Raw genomic sequence first — 20,509 nt, forward strand, 5'->3', positions numbered from 1 at the left:
AGAGGATTTGACTTGGGTAGTGATTGCTGGGTTTTGGATTAAAAAGGAATATCCACAGAATTTTGCATAAACCTCTTAGCAACCCAAAAAGAATAAAAGGAAGATGAGCCAACTTCAACATTAAGATCAATTCTTCATGCTAATGAGTAAGAAATAAAAGATAACTAAAAACTTAATGAAGAATACGTAGAAATACGTAGCAATGTAAGTTTAATTATTTTAAATTCTATTGTATTTATATGTAATAAATATGTAAACATGTTAAAATAAATAGTAAATTCAATCACATTCTATTCTATTCATGTGTTTGAAAGACTGGCTAGTTTCATGAGAAATTATAAGTAGAATATGAATCATACCTAATTGAACTGCGTATCCTCATGTGAATGTCCCAAAAATTTGTCAAGAATCCATTTCTCATCTATTGTGTTTTTTACTTTTGTGTTCAAAATGAGTCATTCAAACAAGTATGTGTCTTTATCCCTCCGAGAAGATGCTCAAAAAGAAGTATAGATTCAATTAACTTCAAACTTCCCTATCTTCTTTTCTACATACCCTTCTCCCTCTTTCTTGGTACCCTATACAATTTCATAGTCTTTATTATTATTTTTTTGACAACAGCTAGAATTATTCATCTCATCTTTGTTGGCATGTCTATGGAATGAGACAACCTAAACTAACTTTGATGTTCCAGACAAAATTGTTGACAACAGCAAAAACATATACCATCTATATAGGCAATGGCCCTCCACGAGCCATAAAAGAACTACTTCATTTATCTAAATTTTTGTTCGTTGCCATATATTGCTTAATAATTTTATCATACACGAGACACACGGGTTAATCCACACTAGACCTTGTAACAGATTTATCAATAGAAAAGGAGAATGATAAGGAGGAGTGTCATTGCATGACTAGCCATTTGATTTTGAAAATATTTTTCGCATGCCTCTAAGAAAAACTACAAGGCATTCAGCTTTTGGAGATTCCAACATGCCAATGTATGAACTTTGCTAAATTTTTCTTGGAAAAACAAAGGCGAATGCGCAAGTTTAGCTAGAAAGGGAGGGCTGCAGGTGTAAACTAATCAAAATGTGTTTATAAGAATACATGCATAAGCACAAGGGAAATGGTACTCTTCCCCCCACCACAGAACTCAAGAAAAAAGAAGACTAAATGAGCAAACATTGCACAATAACCACATGCGCACCCACACATTCTCATTTGCATGTGTCAGTTCTGCCAATCTTCTTGACAACTTTACAAACATATATCTTGAATGCTCTTTTGGGTCTTAGATTAATCATCACTCAAGCCCCCATGTCTAAGGTGGTATTTTTTTTTTATCCCACATTAAACTTGAGTGATGATTTATGTGGATCCCAAAACAGTATGACATCAAACTCAAAATGCATGTTCGTAAAGTTGTCAGGAAGATTTGTATTTTGCTTTCAATGTATGCCAATATAGATGTCATGACATGAGAGTTGGACAAATCGACCTGTTCCTCAGAATCGTATATAATCAATATATAGCATTGCCCAAATAGATGTGCTATCCACCTAAAATCTGCTGATATATATATGTTATTGCACAAATGCCCCATCCGGCATGGCACTTGATTACATTATTGTATAAATGCCAGTGAACTATTACAAGGTAATAGAAATAAAATAATAAAAGTCTAGGAAATGAAACTTTAATATCCCACTCTTTCTTTGGTCAACTGAACGTGTGTGTCAATACATAAATTCTCACACACAGACACACAGAGCTATGAGTTCTACAGCCCCTAGCCTTATCCCTATAAAACCCCAAGCATCTTCTTTGTTTTTTTACATATGCAAACTCCCAGCCCACTTCTAAACTCCACACCCCACATAGGCGTGAAGATGAAGAGGAATAGCTTAGACCTAAGAGACCTGACAGTCTACATTCTCATGATCTGGCTGGTTTGTTCTTTGAGAATTGATGTATGCAGTGCTAGAGAAGGCAAGCAGTACTGGAGGCAAAGCAAACCCATTTCTAGGAAGAGTGAAAGTGGTAGCACCAGCAACCACCTTCCTACCAGCGTATCAGAGTTCGGAGATGGTTACTCTGCACAGGAAGACGCTACAGCAACTCAATCACAGAATGGTGGGAATGGGAACACTCTCATCTTTAATGTATTAGATTATGGAGCCAAAGGTGATGGAACTACCGATGACACAAAGGTGAAGTTGCGTATTTTCTTTTCTAATTGTGCTGCACATATTAACTAGTTTCATGCTCTGCACATATAATTAAGCTTTCCAAGAAATCATGAACCAGAAAGAAATTATATCATGATCATGCGAATACTCCTTCATTCTGCAGCTGGAAATGATCAGCAGCTAATAAAATGGGGCATAAATTTTAAGGTCTTCTCATTCATATGGTTCAATGCATATCTTTACATAGTTGCACAATTAACAAAAGCTGCTCAAAGGAACCGTTGGATATTTACCTGAGGCTATGCTTCAAGTCATTCGGTTCATCCTCAACAGTTAAACAAAGTTGCCTCATTGGCCTAAAGGACATAGTATTCCCTGTCCCAATTTCCACAGAAGCAATAGCTGCAACCATGAAGACACACAATCCAAAAGAACGGTCTAGACAATGCTAACATTATACAAAAGAAAGACTCGGGAAAATAGCGCAGCAAATGGCACATCAAAAGGGATCCAACTAATTTTCATTTGCAGGGCATTAGTCAAGGCTGACCCCAGCTACAAAGTAACACCAAAATTCACAAATTTACTTCAAGTATTCTCTTCTTTATACATTCTTCCCTATTTAAAGAAATATCCTCTTTTTCTATAAAAAGACCCAAAAAAAAAAAATAAAATTGTTGAAGACTCGAGCGACAAACTAACACCAAATATTTCAAAACCATTACTACTGCAACTGTTAGCTTGTCAAAACTGAAAGCATCTGTCACACTGCAAGGCAGGCATTCGGAGCAGCATGGAGAGACGCTTGTGAACAAGAGGGATCGACAATGACCATTCCTTCAGGGTCCACCTTCCTTGTCCAGCCCATTTCCTTTTCAGGCTCTAATTGCACATCAAACATTGTGTTTCAGGTGAATTGCATATCACCGTTTTCCAGGTTTCATTTCCCCATGATTATCCTTACGGGCATAACACAGGACCAATGTTGGCTAGAATTTTGTTTTCTAAATATACTTTTGAGCTTTAAGGTTGATTAAGTAGGTCCCTTGCAGTTGGATGGGAAAATCATTGCACCCACAAGCTTTGAATCTTGGGGATCAGGCCTCTTACAGTGGATTGAATTCACAAATCTCCAAGGCATTATAGTCGCAGGAAAAGGTACAATTGATGGACAAGGCTCTGCCTGGTGGCACAACGCACCTACAGACAATCCAACTGATGAATCAGAACAAGTTGCTCCTGAAAAAAAAGAGTTGGTAATGGTTGCCACTTATGTCAGACACACGGCAAGCTGATCCTTTTCTTCCAGTATAAAAATGCTACTTATTAGACACAAAACGCTAACCAAGCCTTTTCATGGTGTTTGTGTGCAGCATCTAAATGGTAGAAAGCTCAATACAAAAATGCCGAGCACCAAGCCAACGGTGCTTACCTCCTTACCCTCCTGGCATCCACTTCTAAAGCCTGATATTGACAACAATATTGAAATCAATAATATTATAAGCATAATTTTCTGTGCAGGCACTTCGGTTCTATGGAAGTCAGAATGTAACTGTCACTGGCATAGTTATTCAAAACAGCCCTCAGACCCACCTCAAGTTCGATGACTGCAAAGCTGTCAAGGTTTTTGAACTGAGCGTCTCATCTCCTGGCATCAGTCCAAATACAGATGGAATCCACCTACAGAACTCCCAAGATGTGGTGATCTACAACACTGCCCTCGCCTGTGGTAATTCTGAAAATCTGAGAAAGGGTAGCTTGAAATCACAAGAGCTTAGAAAAGAATGAACATAAAAAATTCCAAGTGAACATTCATATAACAATTGCTTAATCAAAGTCCAAGCAATAGCATGTTGAAATGCATACCATGAAACCAAGCAATCGGTGTGACAAAATCAAAGGCACTAAATTGTAGTTCCAGAAAGTAACATGAATTTCTACTGATTTCCACAGGAGATGACTGTGTATCGATACAAACCGGATGCTCAAACGTAAACATACACAATGTGAATTGTGGACCTGGGCATGGAATCAGCATTGGAGGGCTAGGGAAAGATGAAACCAAAGCATGTGTTTCAAACATCACTGTCCGAGACACCACCATGCGAAATACATTGACAGGTGTTAGAATAAAGACATGGCAGGTCATCATCTTATCAATCTTATATACCTCTTTTGAAGAACATTCACTTGTAAACATGATTATTTGAACTAATCTGAGTATCAACCAACAATGGCGAGTCTAATTTCAATTTCCATAATTTATTCAGACAGTGCCAGGTAACTAATTTCCCCTCTTAAATATCTTATAATCTCATTTTTCTGACAGGGAGGCATGGGCACAGTGCAAGGAGTAATGTTTTCAAACATTCAAGTATCTGAAGTTGAAACTCCAATGGTTATTGATCAATTTTATTGTGACAAGGAAGAATGCCAGAACAAAACATCAGCTGTGGCTATATCAGGCATAACGTTTGAGAACATAAGAGGGACATACATAATGCATCCCTCATACTTTGCATGCAGCGACAGCTCACCATGCATGGATTTATCCCTGAACACCATAGAGCTGAATCCAGCACAAGTGAATGATACAAATGGGCCTTTCTGTTGGCAGGCATACACAGAGGTGAAAACTAATGCTGCCCCACCTATTGACTGTTTAAAGATGGGCAAGCCATTGAACAACCCAATTCAGTTCAATCATGACTCCTGTTGAACTTTGCCAAGGTATAATGGCAGATTTTAACATGGGGTTGCAGCAGTTTCTCAAGTCCCTGTTGACACATACCTGTATTATGTAGGTGATACAAGTTTACAGGAAATTCTAGTTGTCTGTAGGAATTCCTTTTTTTTTTTTGGGCTGGGGGGGAATGGAGGAGGATATGATGATTTCTACAGCAAAAGAATATACAGAACTCCTATTTTTTAAAGATATACACTAGACTACAACAAATTTTGTTTCTATGTCCCCTAATCACAAATACCATAGAAGTAGTACAAAAGAGCCCTTAAGATATAGCAGACAACCATATTTTCGACAGGGAATATGTGAATATTTGAGGCATTGAAAAAATTTTCAGCAAGAGGATTGAGGATTCACATAGCCAACCTCACCTCAAGAACTGAAGATATATGAGATGACCAAATTGCGACAGGGAATATGTAAGGTATTGAACAAAATTTGAACAATAGGATTCAACCTCACCTGAACAAAATGTTTTGCTGCTTCTGCTGTTGCTTTGTAAGGGCATACATTAGGGATGGGTCTATTGAAGGGACCAAACTCAGTGTGTATGTATGTGTGTTTTAAAAATAAAAATAAAAAATTGGGGGGGGGGGGGTGGTGTGCTTGTTAACCACTTCTGGATTCATTTTTGGTAATGTATGAATATTGTTCCTTCCATGAGAAAATGGTAAAAGAACAGTGAAGAGAGCCCCCCTACCTAGTAACAAGTACACCAACTCATTTACAAGGCAAAAAATCAACAAGATAAACAGTCTCTGTTCTACAACAATGTCCCTATAAACCAAAAAAGTAATTACCTAGACCTCCTTTCTGTAATTTTGGCAAGAAGAAATTCGACAGCTTAAAATGCCTTCCTGTTTCTCTCCCTCCACACAATCTAAGAAGCGGTGGGAGGGATTAGTGAGAGCTTTCTTCCTATCTTTACAAGTCTTCACCCTTTCTCAAGACTCAAAACTCTTGGGAGTAATTAAATTTGAAATCACCCTGGGCAGATCCACCATATTCAAAGCCAGATCCCTAAAAAATTTAGTCCATCAAAAAAGCAAAAAATATGATGAACTGATTCCTTGTCTTCCTCACAAAAATAGCATCTATTAACTAAAGTCCCCCCTTTTCCGGAGTTGATTAGTTGCTAAATTTCCTCCCCATGCTGCCTCCACAACCAGGAAACCAACAAACTATGAATGCTTAATTTCCAAATAATTTTGTGAAGGAAGTTATTCTGTAGTAGGAAACCAGCTCTTTGTAGTAAGATTTCAATGAGAACTCACCTTTCATGCTAGCCTCTCCTTGCCTTGAAGATCTAAAAATTTATCTTGTAAAAGAAATTAAAAAGTTTGAGAAAGATTCAAATCCCCAATCTTGAGCATGTATCTAAAAATTAATATTCCACCAAAAAAATTCCTCGTCTCTAACCAAAAAAACAAGGAAAGATAAAGTTTAAACGCTCATGAAGATTAAATCCTCCAAACGTTTTTGAATCCACCTTCGAACCCTCAATCCAAAAGGCTTTCTATTTTCTTTAGCAGTCCACCCATTCTCTTCCAAACCATATTTGACCTCAATTATTTGAGAAAGGTGGGTCTGCCCTGGGTCATTCTTTTACAAACCCAAACATGTCTTCATGGTAGGGATACAAATCATTGATGCTACTCTTCTTGCTTAGAAATTGTGGATATCCAAATCAAAGATGGAAGAGAAGGTATTGGGTTCAAGCTTAACATGGAAAAAGATTTTCATCATGTTTGTTGGTATTTCTTGTTATTCATGACACTAACCTTCTCAATCCTCATTTATTGTCGTCCTTCAAGGCACTTCCATTCATCTAGAGGTTTACGACTGAGAGGCCATCTTCTTTTTGAGATAAGTAATCAAAATTTTCAGTTTCTTGCTCAAAAATAAATAAATAAATAAAATAAAAATAAAAAGCCCAAGGAGAAGTTCTTGTTGACTTTTTGAGTCCAATCCCCGTTTTGATGCTGACAAAGCACTTGTATCTCATGTATGTATTTAGTGCATGAGTAGGTTTATAAATCAACACGCACACAAATGAGAGGTATAATGGAAGTCATGAGAATCCAAAAGCTCATACACACTTGGCGTATTCCATGAAAATGTGAAGAGCAAAATGAAAAGAAGACACATGATTTTACTTGTAATGCATTTAGTTTAGATTTTAATTTGTAATAATGCATATCGTGTATGATGGGATGAATGTTCAAACAAAGACCATAGACTGACCTTAAGGAACCCAAATTTCCATGAAAAAATCCTTCACTCAAAATGCCATAGTCATACATATAGGGTTGAAAGTTTTAAGGTCAAAATTTGGGCAAAATCTTAGGTTTTCAATGTCCTCGGTCAACCGACCCACACACGTTATAATCATCTCAGTCAACCGACTATAGTCTTTTGGCCTGTTCTATAAAACCTCAGTGGACCGGCTACTTTAGCTTTAGAATACCTCAGTCGACCAACCCTACAAAGGATTGGAAATCGCCTATGGCCAGCCGACCGGCTTGCTCCTCAGTCGACCGAGCCCCTAAAGTAATTTGAATTTTTGCCCTAGCTCAGTCGACTGGCCTCTTGCTCGGTCAACCAAACCCACAAAAAATTCAAATTCTGCACTAGCTCAGTCAATTGGCGCATTGCTCAGTCGATCGACCCTCTCGAGTTGCCCAATATTTTCAAAGCTAAACATGCTTAATTTTTTGTTTAAACATTTCTAAAATGACGAGTGTGTCCCCAAACGGTCATATTTTCTAGTGCTCTATATATAACCCATTCTAAAGCATAATTATGTGCGGATTAGCTTAGAAATTCTCTGAAAATATTTTGTGCCATTTTTCCATATACTCCCACATACACAAGCTTTCACCCATTCTTTTTCTCATATTTCTTTGTAAAATCTTCTTAGAAAGAGAGCATTGATTCTCATTCTTCATTTGCAAAGTTATTGCACTTGAAGATTGATTGAGTATTCATTATTGTGGGCATTTCTCATAGTATTCCAAAAGCTTATACTCTCACTTATTCATTCATTTTTGAAAATCAGTTTTGAGAGTAAGCTAGAGCTTTTCCCATATTATTTGATTGATAAATACTTTTTGGGAAAACTTTTTTACAGCTTGTGAATCTTTGCACATTCATTGCAAGCTTCAAAAGCTTGCTTTATGCTTATAGCAAAATATACTTGAAAAGTTAATCTCCATTATCTCCTACACTTTATTGTTGAAAAATATTTTGGAGATATTACTTGAGTTTTTAAGATCTTAGAAATACACTTAGAAAAGATTATATATTTGAATCAAAGATCATATTTATCATTATTTCACATTATTTAATAATACATTTTTGAAAGATTTTATATAAACTCTATTGAGCTTAAACTCCCATCATACTAGAGTGCATTGCGTTTATTGTTGTACACATCTGCTTATTGGAGAAGCATTTTATTTGTACAAAAATCATATTATTTTCTTTGTATTCCAAGTGTGGCCTGAAGAGGAATACACCGCCCTATAAGGTGTACCAATTTGGCTCTAGCCCAGTTACGTGAGCTGAGGAAACTCCACCTCATAAGGAGATCTAGTGTGGTTCTGCCCAGTAAGTGAACTGAGGAGACCCCGCCTCGTAAGGAGAAGTGGTTGTGGCTCAACCCCGTAATTGAGTTGGGGAGACTCCACCTCGTAAGCAGAGTTGTAAACGGCGTCGCTCCGCTCGGTTAAGTTAGCATATAGTGGAATCCTCAAGTAGGTTGGCCTGAGGCGGAGACGTAGGCAAGATTGGCCAAACCTCAATAACAAATTTTGTGTTATTCTCTCCCTACGCTCTTTACATTTTTGTATGTGCATGTTTATAATTACTTGTTGATATTATTGCATGTGTGCTTGAATACAGATTTGTGAATTGATTGAGAATATACTAAAACTATCATACAAGTTTAATTTATTGCACACTCGTATATCTGTTTGATTTGTGTTCAATTACACATACCCTAGGTTGTGTAATACTGATTGCAATTTTAATTAGACCTAGGAATCTTAAAATATCCAATACACCCCCCCCTCTTGGGATTACACCATTCACATCAGTTCTCATTATGTAGCTTGAGGTGAGAAGAAGAGGGAGTGGTTTCCCATATTCTTGTGAGAGATGACACCATTATCTTTTGTGAGGCATAGATTAATCATATCTTCAACTTCGAGTACATTTTTCTTAACTTTGAAGCAATCTCCAATACAAAAGTTAATTTGAGGAACTTATGCTCACTGGGGATGAGGTTGATGGCATTGGCATGTTCTTGGCCACCATCTTGGGTTGCAAACTGAGGACTTTTCCCATGAACTATTTAGGGCTCCCTCTTGAGGCCAAGCTCAAAGATCAAGGTGTTTAGGAATTAATTGTTAGAAGATTCGAAAAAAAACTTGTCAACTAGGATGCGCAACTGCCTCTCTAAAGGTCACCCTTACTAAGAGTACTCTCTCAAACCAGTGTACTTTATGTCCCTTCTCCCATCCGAAGTTCGCTCGCCAAAAGACTCAAATATTGAAGGAAGATACCTATGGGGTAAAGGACTTCATTTAATTAAGCAAGCAATGGTTAAAAAACTAATTCAACTTGGTGGTTTGGTGCTTAAATCTCTCATTATGCTTAACAATACCCTCCTTGGAAAATGGATTTGGAGATTCGCGCTGGAAAGTGAGCATGTTTGGAGGAAAAAAATTGTTGCAAAATATGGCAATACAACATTGATAACAACGGGTGTACCTCTAAGGAGACTAGAGAGCCTTAGGGATTTGGTGTTTAGAAATGGATTAGGAAGGGGTGGGAGGATTTGTTTGTGTTGTGCAAATTAATGTGCAGTGCAATATCGAATCACACAATGCAGCAACCAACAGTGAAATATACAGAAAAACACAATCACGCAAATTATATGAAAGCAATAAAAACAATGACACGAAGAATTACGTGGTTCGGCAATGCCTACATTCACAGGAGCAACCGGCAGTGAATTTTCCCTATCTTGTATCCAAAGACAGAGTTACAACATATATGTATATATAACCCTCTTGAAGGTATTCCTCCCGAAACCCAACCGATACAACTTCTCAATTCAAAATTTGAAAAAATGTTGGGTACGAGCAAAACCATTGAGAGTTTTAGACATATCGTCGACGATTTAAAGTCAAGATCAAACAATCGATGTAACACTGCAAATCTGTTGACTGTTTCTTATGCTCCTGGAAAAAACCATTGACGATTTCAGGCAAACCATCGACGGTTTCAAGCAAACCGTAGCCGATTTCTTCCTGCAAGCCAACTTCACTGTTTTCTACCATGTTTTCTCTTTGTACATGCATTCTACTCAACATATAAGCCACATATTACAACAATCTCCACCTTAGCGAATATACACCCCTTAGGAGAAAATCAAAAACATAACCCGCTACTCCACCTGGGACAATAGGTTGGGACCGCTTCCCATCTAGAAACTGGAGACATTAAGCAAGTCCGAGCAATGCTTGAATTTATCCGTGGTAACAAGCTTTGTCAATACATTTGCTGCATTCCAAAAGTGTGAACTTTCTGAAGCACAAGTTCACCTGAAGAAATCAACTCCTAGATCCTGTGAAACCTTACATCTACATGTTTGGTTCTAGCATGATACACTTGGTTCTTCGCCAAATAGATGGTACTTTGACTATCACAACGCAGCTGAACTCCACCTTGCTGAACACCCAACTCCTTGACTAAACTTGTAAGCCACAATGTTTCTTTGGCAGATTCGGCAACTGTCTATAAGAAGAATTCTATATGAATAATTCTTCCATTGAATTTACGTATGTACATCCCAATCTTTTATAATATAATCAACTACTTTAAATAAGGAAATAATCTCCCTATAGAATAAAATAAAATAAAATCTCCTACGTTTATCCACCTTCCTAATTTATTCATTATTCACAAAGATACTTGGGATTTTAACACTTCCCCTCAAGTTGGATCATAGATATTAATCATCTCCAACTTGCTAATGAGATCATCAAAGTTCTATCGTCCCAACCCTTTAGTGAAGAGATCTGCAGTTTGTTCCTTGGTAGGTACGTAAGTCATACAGATAGTTCCTTCTTCAATTTTTTCTTTGATAAAGTGTCTGTCCACTTCCACATGTTTGGTCCTGTCATGTTGAACTGGACTGAGAGAGATACTGATGGCTGCCTTGTTGTCACAATAGAGTTTGATAGGAAATTCCTCCAGGACCTGTAGTTCCTCCAATAGTTTTTGTAACCATAGTCCTTCATATATTCCTTGAGCAATTGCCCTAAACTCTACTTCAGCGCTACTACGAGCCACTACATTTTATTTTTTGCTTCTCCAAGTTACCATATTTCCCCAGACGAATGTGCAATATCCTATGGTGGACCTTCTATCTTTCACTGATCCTGCCCAATCTGCATCTGTAAAGATCTCTACTTTCTTGTTTTCACATTTCTTGAAGAAGAGTCCTTTTCCCGGGGAGCCCTTGAAATATCGAAGGATCTTGTACACAGCATCTAAGTGGGCTTCTTTTGGTGAATGCATATGTTGGCTTACTACACTAACTACAAATGCAATATCTAGTCTAGTATGTGATAGGTAGATTAGCTTACCAACCAATCTCTGATACCTCTCCTTTTCAACCGGTATCCTACAGTCTTCAACCCTCTTTATTGCTTCAATCGAGGTTTCACTGGGTTTGCATCCAAGCATACCAGTTTCACTTAGGAAATCAGTAACATACTTTCGCTAAGAAACACGAATTCCCTTTTTCGTTCTAGCAACTTCCACGCCTAAGAAATACCGCATTTGTCCTAGGTCTTTAACTTCAAATTCAGTAGCTAGAACCCTCTTCAATCTTTCCATCTCTACTGTATCATCCCTAGTTAGGATTATATCATCAACATATACTATTAGAATTGTTCTCTTGCCCTTTTCAGACTGTTGGAAGAACAGGGTGTGATCTGATTGCCCTTGTCGATATCCTTGGTTCTTTATTACTTTTGCAAATCTGTCAAACCATGCTCTGGGAGATTGTTTAAGTCCATACAGGGACTTTTGAGTTTACACACTCTGTTTTCTTCACCTTTCCTGCTGAATCCTAGAGGTATAGTCATGCAAACTTCTTCTAACTCACCATTTAGAAATGCATTCTTAATGTCAAGTTATTATAGTAGCCAATCTAAATTGGCTACTAAGGACAGGAAGACCCGAACTGTATACAAGTTCACTGGTGCAAATGTCTTCGTATAGTCAATGTCATAAGTCTGTGTAAAACCTTTTGCAACAAGTCTGACTTTATATCGTTCAACTGTCTCATCAGATTTATGTTTCACTATGAAGACCCATTTACAACCAACTGGCTTCTTCCCTTTCGATAAATTTATCAACTCCCAAGTTCCATTTTTTTCTAGAGCCCACATTTCCTCCATGACCACCTCCCTCCATTTAGGTAATTCCAGAGCTTCCTGAATGTTTTTTGGAATTCTCGTCCTGTCAATATTAGAGACAAAAGCACGATATCCTGTAGACAAACTTTTATAAGACATGTATTTAGACCAGGGATATTGAGTACATGACCTGGTTTATTTTCTAATTGCAATAGGTAAATTGATGTCTTCAGGTACAGGATTATCAGATGGGAGCTCTATTACTGGATCAGGATGGGGTGTGGACTCATGGTTATTTGGAGCCATCACCGGTTCCAACGCTCTTGGTGCCTCAGGTATGAGATTCTCCCTGTTCTTTGTGCTCGGCTTTCTTGAGTAAACAAGTATATCTGCATTGTTTTGTTTTCCTGTATCTCCCCCTGAGAGTAAATGCTCTTTTGTGTTTGGCAGGTCATGAAGTGAAGCAATGGAAGACTCAATAGATGGGTTAGGGAATGAAGCAATGGGAGGCTCAATAGATGGTACGGGTTCAGATGGTACATATTCAGTAGTAAAGAAGTCAACGAATCAATCTTCACTCCATTTCTCCCACTGAAGAGAGGTCTTGGGGAAATAAGGAGTGGTTTCAAAGAACGTGACATCCAGGCTAACAAACGTCTTTTTTTAGACAGGATCATAGCATTTATATCCTTTCTGGGTAGGGGAGTAACCAATGAAAACACATTTAACAGCACAAGGATCCAATTTAGCCTGATGGTGAGCATGAACATGAATAAATGCAGTGTAATGAAAGATTTTTAGCGAAAGACTGGAGGGAAGGCGAGTGGTAGGAAAAAATTCCTAGAATTTCTGGAGAGTGGCAAAGGAAAGTACTCGACTCGGCATTCGATTAATGAGATGGGTAGCTGTTAAGATGGCATCTCCCCAAAAATAGTTTTTCATGTTTGTAGTGAAGCTTGAGCTACTTCAAGTATATGTCTGTTTTTTCGTTCGGCAACCCCATTTTGTTGAGGGGTTTATACACAAGAACTCTGATGAATAATCCCATTTTCTTGAAGATAAATTCCCAGAATTTCATTTAAATATTTCATACCATTATCAGTACGTAAAATTGGAATTTGAGTCTAGAATTGTGTTTGAACCATGGAATAAAAATTGACAAAAATAGATTGGACTTTAGTTTTATCTTTCAACAAGTAAACCCAACAAAGATGAGTGTGGTCATCAATAAAAAAAACAAACCATTTTGTATGGGTGCGATTGGGGGATCGTGAGGGTCCCCACACATCACTATGAATCATAGTAAATGGGCAGGATGGTTTGTATATGGATGATGGGAAAAAGGCATGCCGGTGTTTTGCAAGCTCACACACATCACATTGAAACTTAGAAGACTTTTTATTTGAACATATAGATGGAAACAAACGTTTTAAATATTGAAACTTTGGGTGACCCATCCTAGAATGCCATAAAAAAAGTCATTCTCTCTAAAAATAGATACAAAATCACAAATTGCAGTATTATATTGTTTACTCAAACTTGCCTCCTCAAAAGTAGTAGAGTCCTTCATACGCCTTAGCAGTGTCAATCGTCTTCCCCGATGGCAGGTCCTGAAAAATACAATGAGATGAAACAAATTTAGCCGAGCAAGTGGAGTCTTTTGTTAACTGGCTAATAGATAACAAATTGCAAGATAATTTGGGAACATGGAGGACAGATTTTAAAGTTACAGAGTTAGATATGCGAATATTTCCTTTATCGGCGACTGGTGTGAGAGAACCATCTGCAATTTTGACTCTCAAATTTCCAGCATGAAGTGAATAGGATGAAAACAATTGATAAAAACCAGTCATATGATCAGATGCACCCGAGTCAATTATCTATGGTGGTTTGTAACATGATATAGTATTTAAGGCTGACAAATAATTACCTCGGTGAGCCAAAGAACTAGTGGAAGACTGACCCGATGTTTGAATTGAGGAAATCATTTTATACAGCTGATCCAACTGCTCAAGGCTGAATGCACTACTTGAAATATTGTTGGGTTTTTCACCTTGTGGTTTTTCAATTGAACAATCAGCAGTAGTCTGATACCCACGATATTTTTGATATTGTCTCGGCTTCCAATCTGCAGGTTTTCCATGAATCTCCTAGTAGGTGTCTTTTGAATGTCCTGACTTTCGGCAATGTTCGCACCAAATTTTTCCTTTTGGTGGCCTTTGTCCAGAACCGGAGCTCAAGCCTGAGCCCATAGGTATTTCAAATCTGCTCGTAGGGTGTTTTGACATTAGGGCTGAAACTTCAGGCCCCATTTCTTTTCGGATTAAGGCTGGAATTTTAGGAGTGTCGTGCGTCTTCAACATCAATTTGCGGTGACTCTCCTCACGCCGCACCTCTGCGAAGACCTCCTGAGTCGAAGGTAGGGGACGCTGGCCAAGGATCCTCCCTCGTACATCATCCAAGTCGCAATTGAGACCCGCCAAAAACTCGAACACCCTCTCATTCTCGAGGGGTCGTTTGTACCGTATGCTGTCGCCGGAGCACTCCCACTCTTCATCGACGCTGAGGTCAAGTTCCTGTCAAAGGCTGGTCATCTCCACGAAGAACTCGGTGACCTCCCTTTCTCCTTGCCGCAGCTGCCACAGTCGGGTCTTAATCTCAAAGATTTGGGAGTAACTTTTGGCATCAGAGTATGTCTCGCGAACTGCGTCCCATACATCCTTCGTCGTTGGAAGGAACAAGTATATCTTGTCGATTGAGGGCTTCATCAAATTTATGAGCCACGCCGTCACCATGGAATTCTCGGCTTTCCATTTTTGCAGAGCTGCAATGTCGGTTGTGGCGGGCTTCTTCCGTTCGCCGGTAAGGTATCCTAACCTCCCTTTTCCTTCAATCAATAGTTTAATGGACTAAGCCCATTCACGGAATTTTCCGTTCAATTTCTCCACCGAGAGTGGAAAGGCCGTGTTGTCTAGCCCCTGCGAACTCACGGTTGAGATGACGTTAGAGTTGCCGTCGAGAGTTTCAGAGGAACTTGACCCTTTGCTATTGACGGCGGCTTCGTCTGCCATAGTTAGCTAAGGTTTAGAAACCCTAGCTCTGATACCATGTAAGAAGAATTCTATATGAATAATTCTTCCATTGAATTTACATATGTACACCCCAATCTTTTATAATACAATCAACTAATTTAAAGGAAATAATTTCCCTATTGAATAAAATAAAATAAAATAAAATAAAATCTCCTACGTTTATCCACTTTCCTAATTTATTCATTATTCACAAAAATATTTGGGATTTTAACACTGTCATATACTCCGACTCAATTGTTGATACTACAACCAGAGATTGTACCATGGACCTCCAAGATATAGGCGCTTCAACAAGGGTGAACACATACCTTGTTGTACACCTCCTATCATCCTAAGTCCCTTGCATAGTCTGCATCCGCATATCCCACAACTAAAAAATCACTTTGTTGCCTGTCGAACATGATGTCGCAGTGAGAAGTACCCCGCAAGTATCTGAAAATCCACTTGACTGCATCCCAATGTTGTCTATCCAGATTTGAAAGAAACTTACCGCACTAAAAACTTGTGTCAGATCTGGTCTTGTACATACCATAGTATACATTAAACACCCCACTGCACTAGCATAGGGGACCTTTGACATGTCATGAATATCTTCTTCCGTCCTTGGGCACTAGGCGGTAGACAATTTAAAATGATTTGCTAACGGTGTACTTACTGATTTTGCATTAACCATGCTAAACCTTTCCAACACTTTCTTCACATAACTGCCCTGAGATAACCACAATCTCCCTACAGCTCTCTCTCGGTGAATCTCCATCCCAAGAATCTTCTTGGCTACACTCAAATCTTTCGTGTCAAACTCTTTACTCAACAGAGTCTTCAACTGATTTACCTCAGTCATATCCTTCGTAGCAATCAGCATGTCATCAACATAAAGCAACTAGAATAATGAGAGAACTGTCCTCAAGAATCTTCATATACACGCAACAATCATACTCACACCTCTTGTAGCCAATCCGGATCATGTAGGAGTCAAAACGTTTGTACCACTACCTCGGAGACTGCTTCAGCCCGTAAAGTGATTTCTTTAGTTTACAAACCAAGTGCTCCTGTCCAGGTTGACTAAACCCTTCTGGTTGTACCATGTAAATCAGCTCCTCCAAATCTTTATGGAGAAACATTGTCTTTACATCCATTTGCTCCAATTGCATATCGTAATGCACCACTAATCCCAACACTACTCTGATGGAAGTGTGTCTGACCACAGGGGAGATCTCATCATAATCAACCCCTTTATTTTGTGAGTATCTCTTTGCTACTAACCGAGCCTTGAACTTCTCTCATTCCTTTTCCGATACTGCTTCCTTCCTCCTATATACCCACTTGCATCCTACAACCCTCTTCCCTTTTGGAAGCTTCACCAACTCCCACGTCTGGTTCTTATGCAATGACTTCATCTCCTCCACCATAGCTCCCATCCATCTACTTTTATCTTGATTGTGCACCGCCTCTTGAAAGTAGTCGGATCCTTGCAACTGGTAATGAGAGCATAAGACACGAGATCATCAAATCCATACCTGGGCGGTGGCCTAATAATGCTTCTAGGTCTGTGTATAGCGATACTATGATCCTACTGGTCTCCTGAGCTAGAACTCCCTGCATTCTGAACACTGTCATCACTGCTCTGAGTCTTTAACTCCACCTGCACCACATGCTCATTTCTGCTCCAGTTTTATGGCACCTTTTCCCTTTTTCTTCCTCCTGAGTACGCTACAATATGACTTTCTCATCAAAAATCACGTCTCTACTGATCACCGCCTTGTTTGTCATTGGATCCCACAGCTTGAACATTTTCACATTTTTCTGATACCCCAGAAAAATACAACATCTAGACTTTACATCAAGCTTTGATTTCTCATCACTAGAAATGTACATATAGGCTAGACAACCAAACATTCTCAAATCAGAATAGTCTACCGCACTACCTGCCCATACCTCCTCTGTAACTTTCTCATCTAGTGATGCCCTTGGCCATTGGTTAACCAAAAAACACGTCATACTCACAGCCTCGCCCCAAAAGTTCTTCGCAAGCCCTGCATTTAACCTAAGACACCGAGCTTTTTCAGCTAGAGTTCGGTTCATCCTTTCTGCCACACCATTCTGTTGTGGTGTCCATCATACTGTGAAATATCTCCTTATGCCATGCTGCTTGCAAAAAACCATGAACCTCGAATCAATGAACTCAGTTCCATTGTATGACCCGAGGCATTTAATTCTCCTCCCATTCTGGTCTTCCACCTCATCTTTCCACAATTTAAACTTGACAAACGTCTCTGACTTGTGCCGCATGAAGTACACCCAGACCTTTCGTGAGTAATCATCGATAAAACTCAAGAAGTACATATGTCCACCCCGTGATGCTACTCTCACCGGCCCCCAAACATTCGAATGAATGTAGCCAATAATATCCTCCATCTTGTGAATGACTATTTTGATCTGCACCCTGTTCTGCTTTCCAAGAACACAAGACTTGCAAAAATTCAGCTTGCATGTTTTGAAACCCTTCAAAAGATTCCTCTTATGAAGTTCCTTCATCCCACGCTCACCCATATGCCCTAACCGCATATGCCACAAAATAGTATTATCTAACTCAGAATCTACAGCTGTAACTCCACCTACAACTGCAGTACCTAGTAGTGCATAGATATTTCCCGCTAACTTCTGCTTTTTATCACCGTTAGAACGCCTTTACACACCTTCATTACCCCACTTTCAGACTTGTAACTAAACCCGTTACAATATAAAGTGACCAATGAAATTAAATTATTTCGTAGATCCGGTATATGCCTTACATCACATCATGTTCTCACAACACCATCATACATTTTAATTCCGATGTTTCCAATTCCAACAATTTTGCATGAAGCATCATTTCCCTTCAGAACAGAATTAGAATTAACTGACATGTAGGTGTTGAACCATTCTTTATTTATTATCATGTGATAAGAGCATGCCGAATCTAGGATCTAAGAATCCGTAAGGTGAACCCAATGAAACAGAAAGCATATCACCATCACGGCTCTCTAAGTCTCCTTCCACTACATTCGCCGATTTTGAAGAACCCTCTTGATTTTCTACATTCCCCTTCTTCCTTTTCGGACACTCTGATTTTATGTGTCCCTTTTTCCCACACTTAAAACACCGTATGTCCTTCTTCTTGGATTGTGATTGAGGCTTATTACTACTTGATCCCTTCTAGAACTTGCTTCTTCCACATTCCTGGTTACCCTTCACCACAAGCCCTTCACCTTGTGAAATCTCATCGCTGACCTTCTTTCTTTGATGAAAACCCAGCAAAGCACTTGTTATCTCTTCCAAATTCAGGGTTTCTTTCCACCATGTTAGACTTGTAACCAAATTTTCATATGTTTGATACGCAGGTAGGGAATTCAATAGAATCAATGTCTTGTCTTCTTCCTTGAACTTCACATCAACCTGCATCAAATCACTTATAATCTCATTGAATAAATTGATGTGTTGGTTCAAATTCGAACCCTCCGCCATCTTAAACCAATACCATTCTTGCTTAAGATACAACTTGTTCGTTAAATACTTGGACATATACTAGCTTTCTAGCTTCTACCAAACAGCCGCAGGAGATTCCTTATCCATATTAGCAAAACAAAGTCTGATAGTCGCCACAGCCTTCACTTCCAACTCCTTCCAACTTGTTTCGTCCATGTCTTTCGATTGACTTCCATATAATGTCTTTACCATACCTTACTGTACTAACAGATCCTGAACCCTTCTCTACCATAGTCTGAAATTACCCGTTCCATTGAACTTAACAATATCGAATTTTGTAGAAGAAATTTCAGTAGCCATTATAACCAATTGCTCTGATACCAATTTGTTGTGCAAATTAATGTGCAGCGGAATATCGAATCACACAATGCAGCAACCAACAATGAAATATACAGAAAAACACAATCACATAGATTATATGAAAGCAATAAAAACAATAACATGAAGAATTACATGGTTCAGCAATGCCTACATCCACAGGAGCAAACGGTAGTGAATTTTCACTATCTTGCGTCCAAAGACATAGAGGTACAACATTCATGTATATATAACCCTCCCGGAGTTGTTCCCCCACCCCCCCCCCCCCTCCGAAACCCAACCGATACAACTTTCCAATTCAAAATTCAAAAATCAGAGCTAGGTAACCAAGAAAAATTGTCGATAGTTTCAGACATACCGTTTACGTTTTAAAGTCGAAACCAAACAGTCGATGTAACACTGCAAATCTATCGTCGACTGTTTCTTCTGCACCTGGACAAAATCGTTGACGGTTTTAGGCAAACCATCGCCAGTTTCTTCCTGCAAGTTAGCTTCACTATTTTCTACCATGTTTTCTCTTTGTACATGCATTCCACTCAACATATGAGCCACATATTACAACAATTTGCTTTCGTCCACTTTAAAGTTGGTAATGGTGACAACATATTCTTTTAATCTCAATCCTCCATTTACTTAAAAGATAAGATTCTAGTCATGTGACTATTTAAAGAGACTAAGAAAAAATAGCCCAAAACAAAGACTCAAAAGACATCAAAAACCCATGAAATGATCGTACACTGCTATAGTAGCATGAGTAGTACCCCGCTATAGCAATATGCAAAATAAAATTGCCATGGTAGCATGGACCATAGCATAGCCTACTTAGATGCTCCTATGGTCCAACTAATCCGTGCTATACTTTCTGCCACTGATCTACAAAAGTGAGCCTATATGCTTTCAAGGAAGTGAATATTGGAACATAAGCACTAATTGCGAGGGTGATTTGTTGAAGGTTGCGTTTCCATCCAAACTTCCACAGCCAAACTTTGGTACAAATTGAAACAGTGTCATATTGATGCTCCAGCAAACTAATCCATGCACTAAAAAAAGGATAAATAAATGAATAAATATTTAGACAAGTCATGTTCTCAATCATTCCCAATACACTACTCCAAATAATTTCAGACCAACAATTTATTGAATCACAAACCCAAATAAGATATACAAAACAAATGCCCAACTGGAAATATGTAATTTATGCCT

At 38.7% G+C, this 20,509-nt stretch overlaps 1 protein-coding gene and 1 long non-coding RNA gene across 3 annotated transcripts; one reads left to right on the forward strand and one right to left on the reverse strand.

Annotated features, from left to right (window-relative positions):
* The first annotated feature begins 1,896 nt into the window (after positions 1–1,896).
* LOC131168472 (polygalacturonase At1g48100) lies at positions 1,897–5,148 on the forward strand. The gene is made up of 7 exons (XM_058127926.1): positions 1,897–2,213; positions 2,972–3,103; positions 3,245–3,448; positions 3,566–3,616; positions 3,714–3,921; positions 4,146–4,336; positions 4,522–5,148. Exons 1-7 carry the CDS (start codon positions 1,941–1,943, stop codon positions 4,909–4,911), a joined length of 1,449 nt encoding a protein of 482 aa, XP_057983909.1. The 5' UTR covers positions 1,897–1,940; the 3' UTR covers positions 4,912–5,148.
* LOC131168473 (uncharacterized) lies at positions 2,699–6,781 on the reverse strand. 2 transcript variants are annotated; one of them, XR_009140301.1, is made up of 4 exons: positions 5,739–6,781; positions 3,786–3,935; positions 3,625–3,656; positions 2,699–3,392 (listed from the first exon to the last, which is right to left on the reverse strand). It is a non-coding gene; the product is annotated as an uncharacterized LOC131168473 (long non-coding RNA). The 2 variants fall into 2 exon arrangements; XR_009140300.1 differs by having other exon boundaries at positions 3,786–6,465.
* Between the last annotated feature and the right edge of the window lie 13,728 nt (positions 6,782–20,509).

This window comes from Malania oleifera, chromosome 11 (genome assembly GCF_029873635.1).
Source record: "Malania oleifera isolate guangnan ecotype guangnan chromosome 11, ASM2987363v1, whole genome shotgun sequence".
NCBI classification, from domain to species: Eukaryota; Viridiplantae; Streptophyta; class Magnoliopsida; order Santalales; family Ximeniaceae; genus Malania; species Malania oleifera.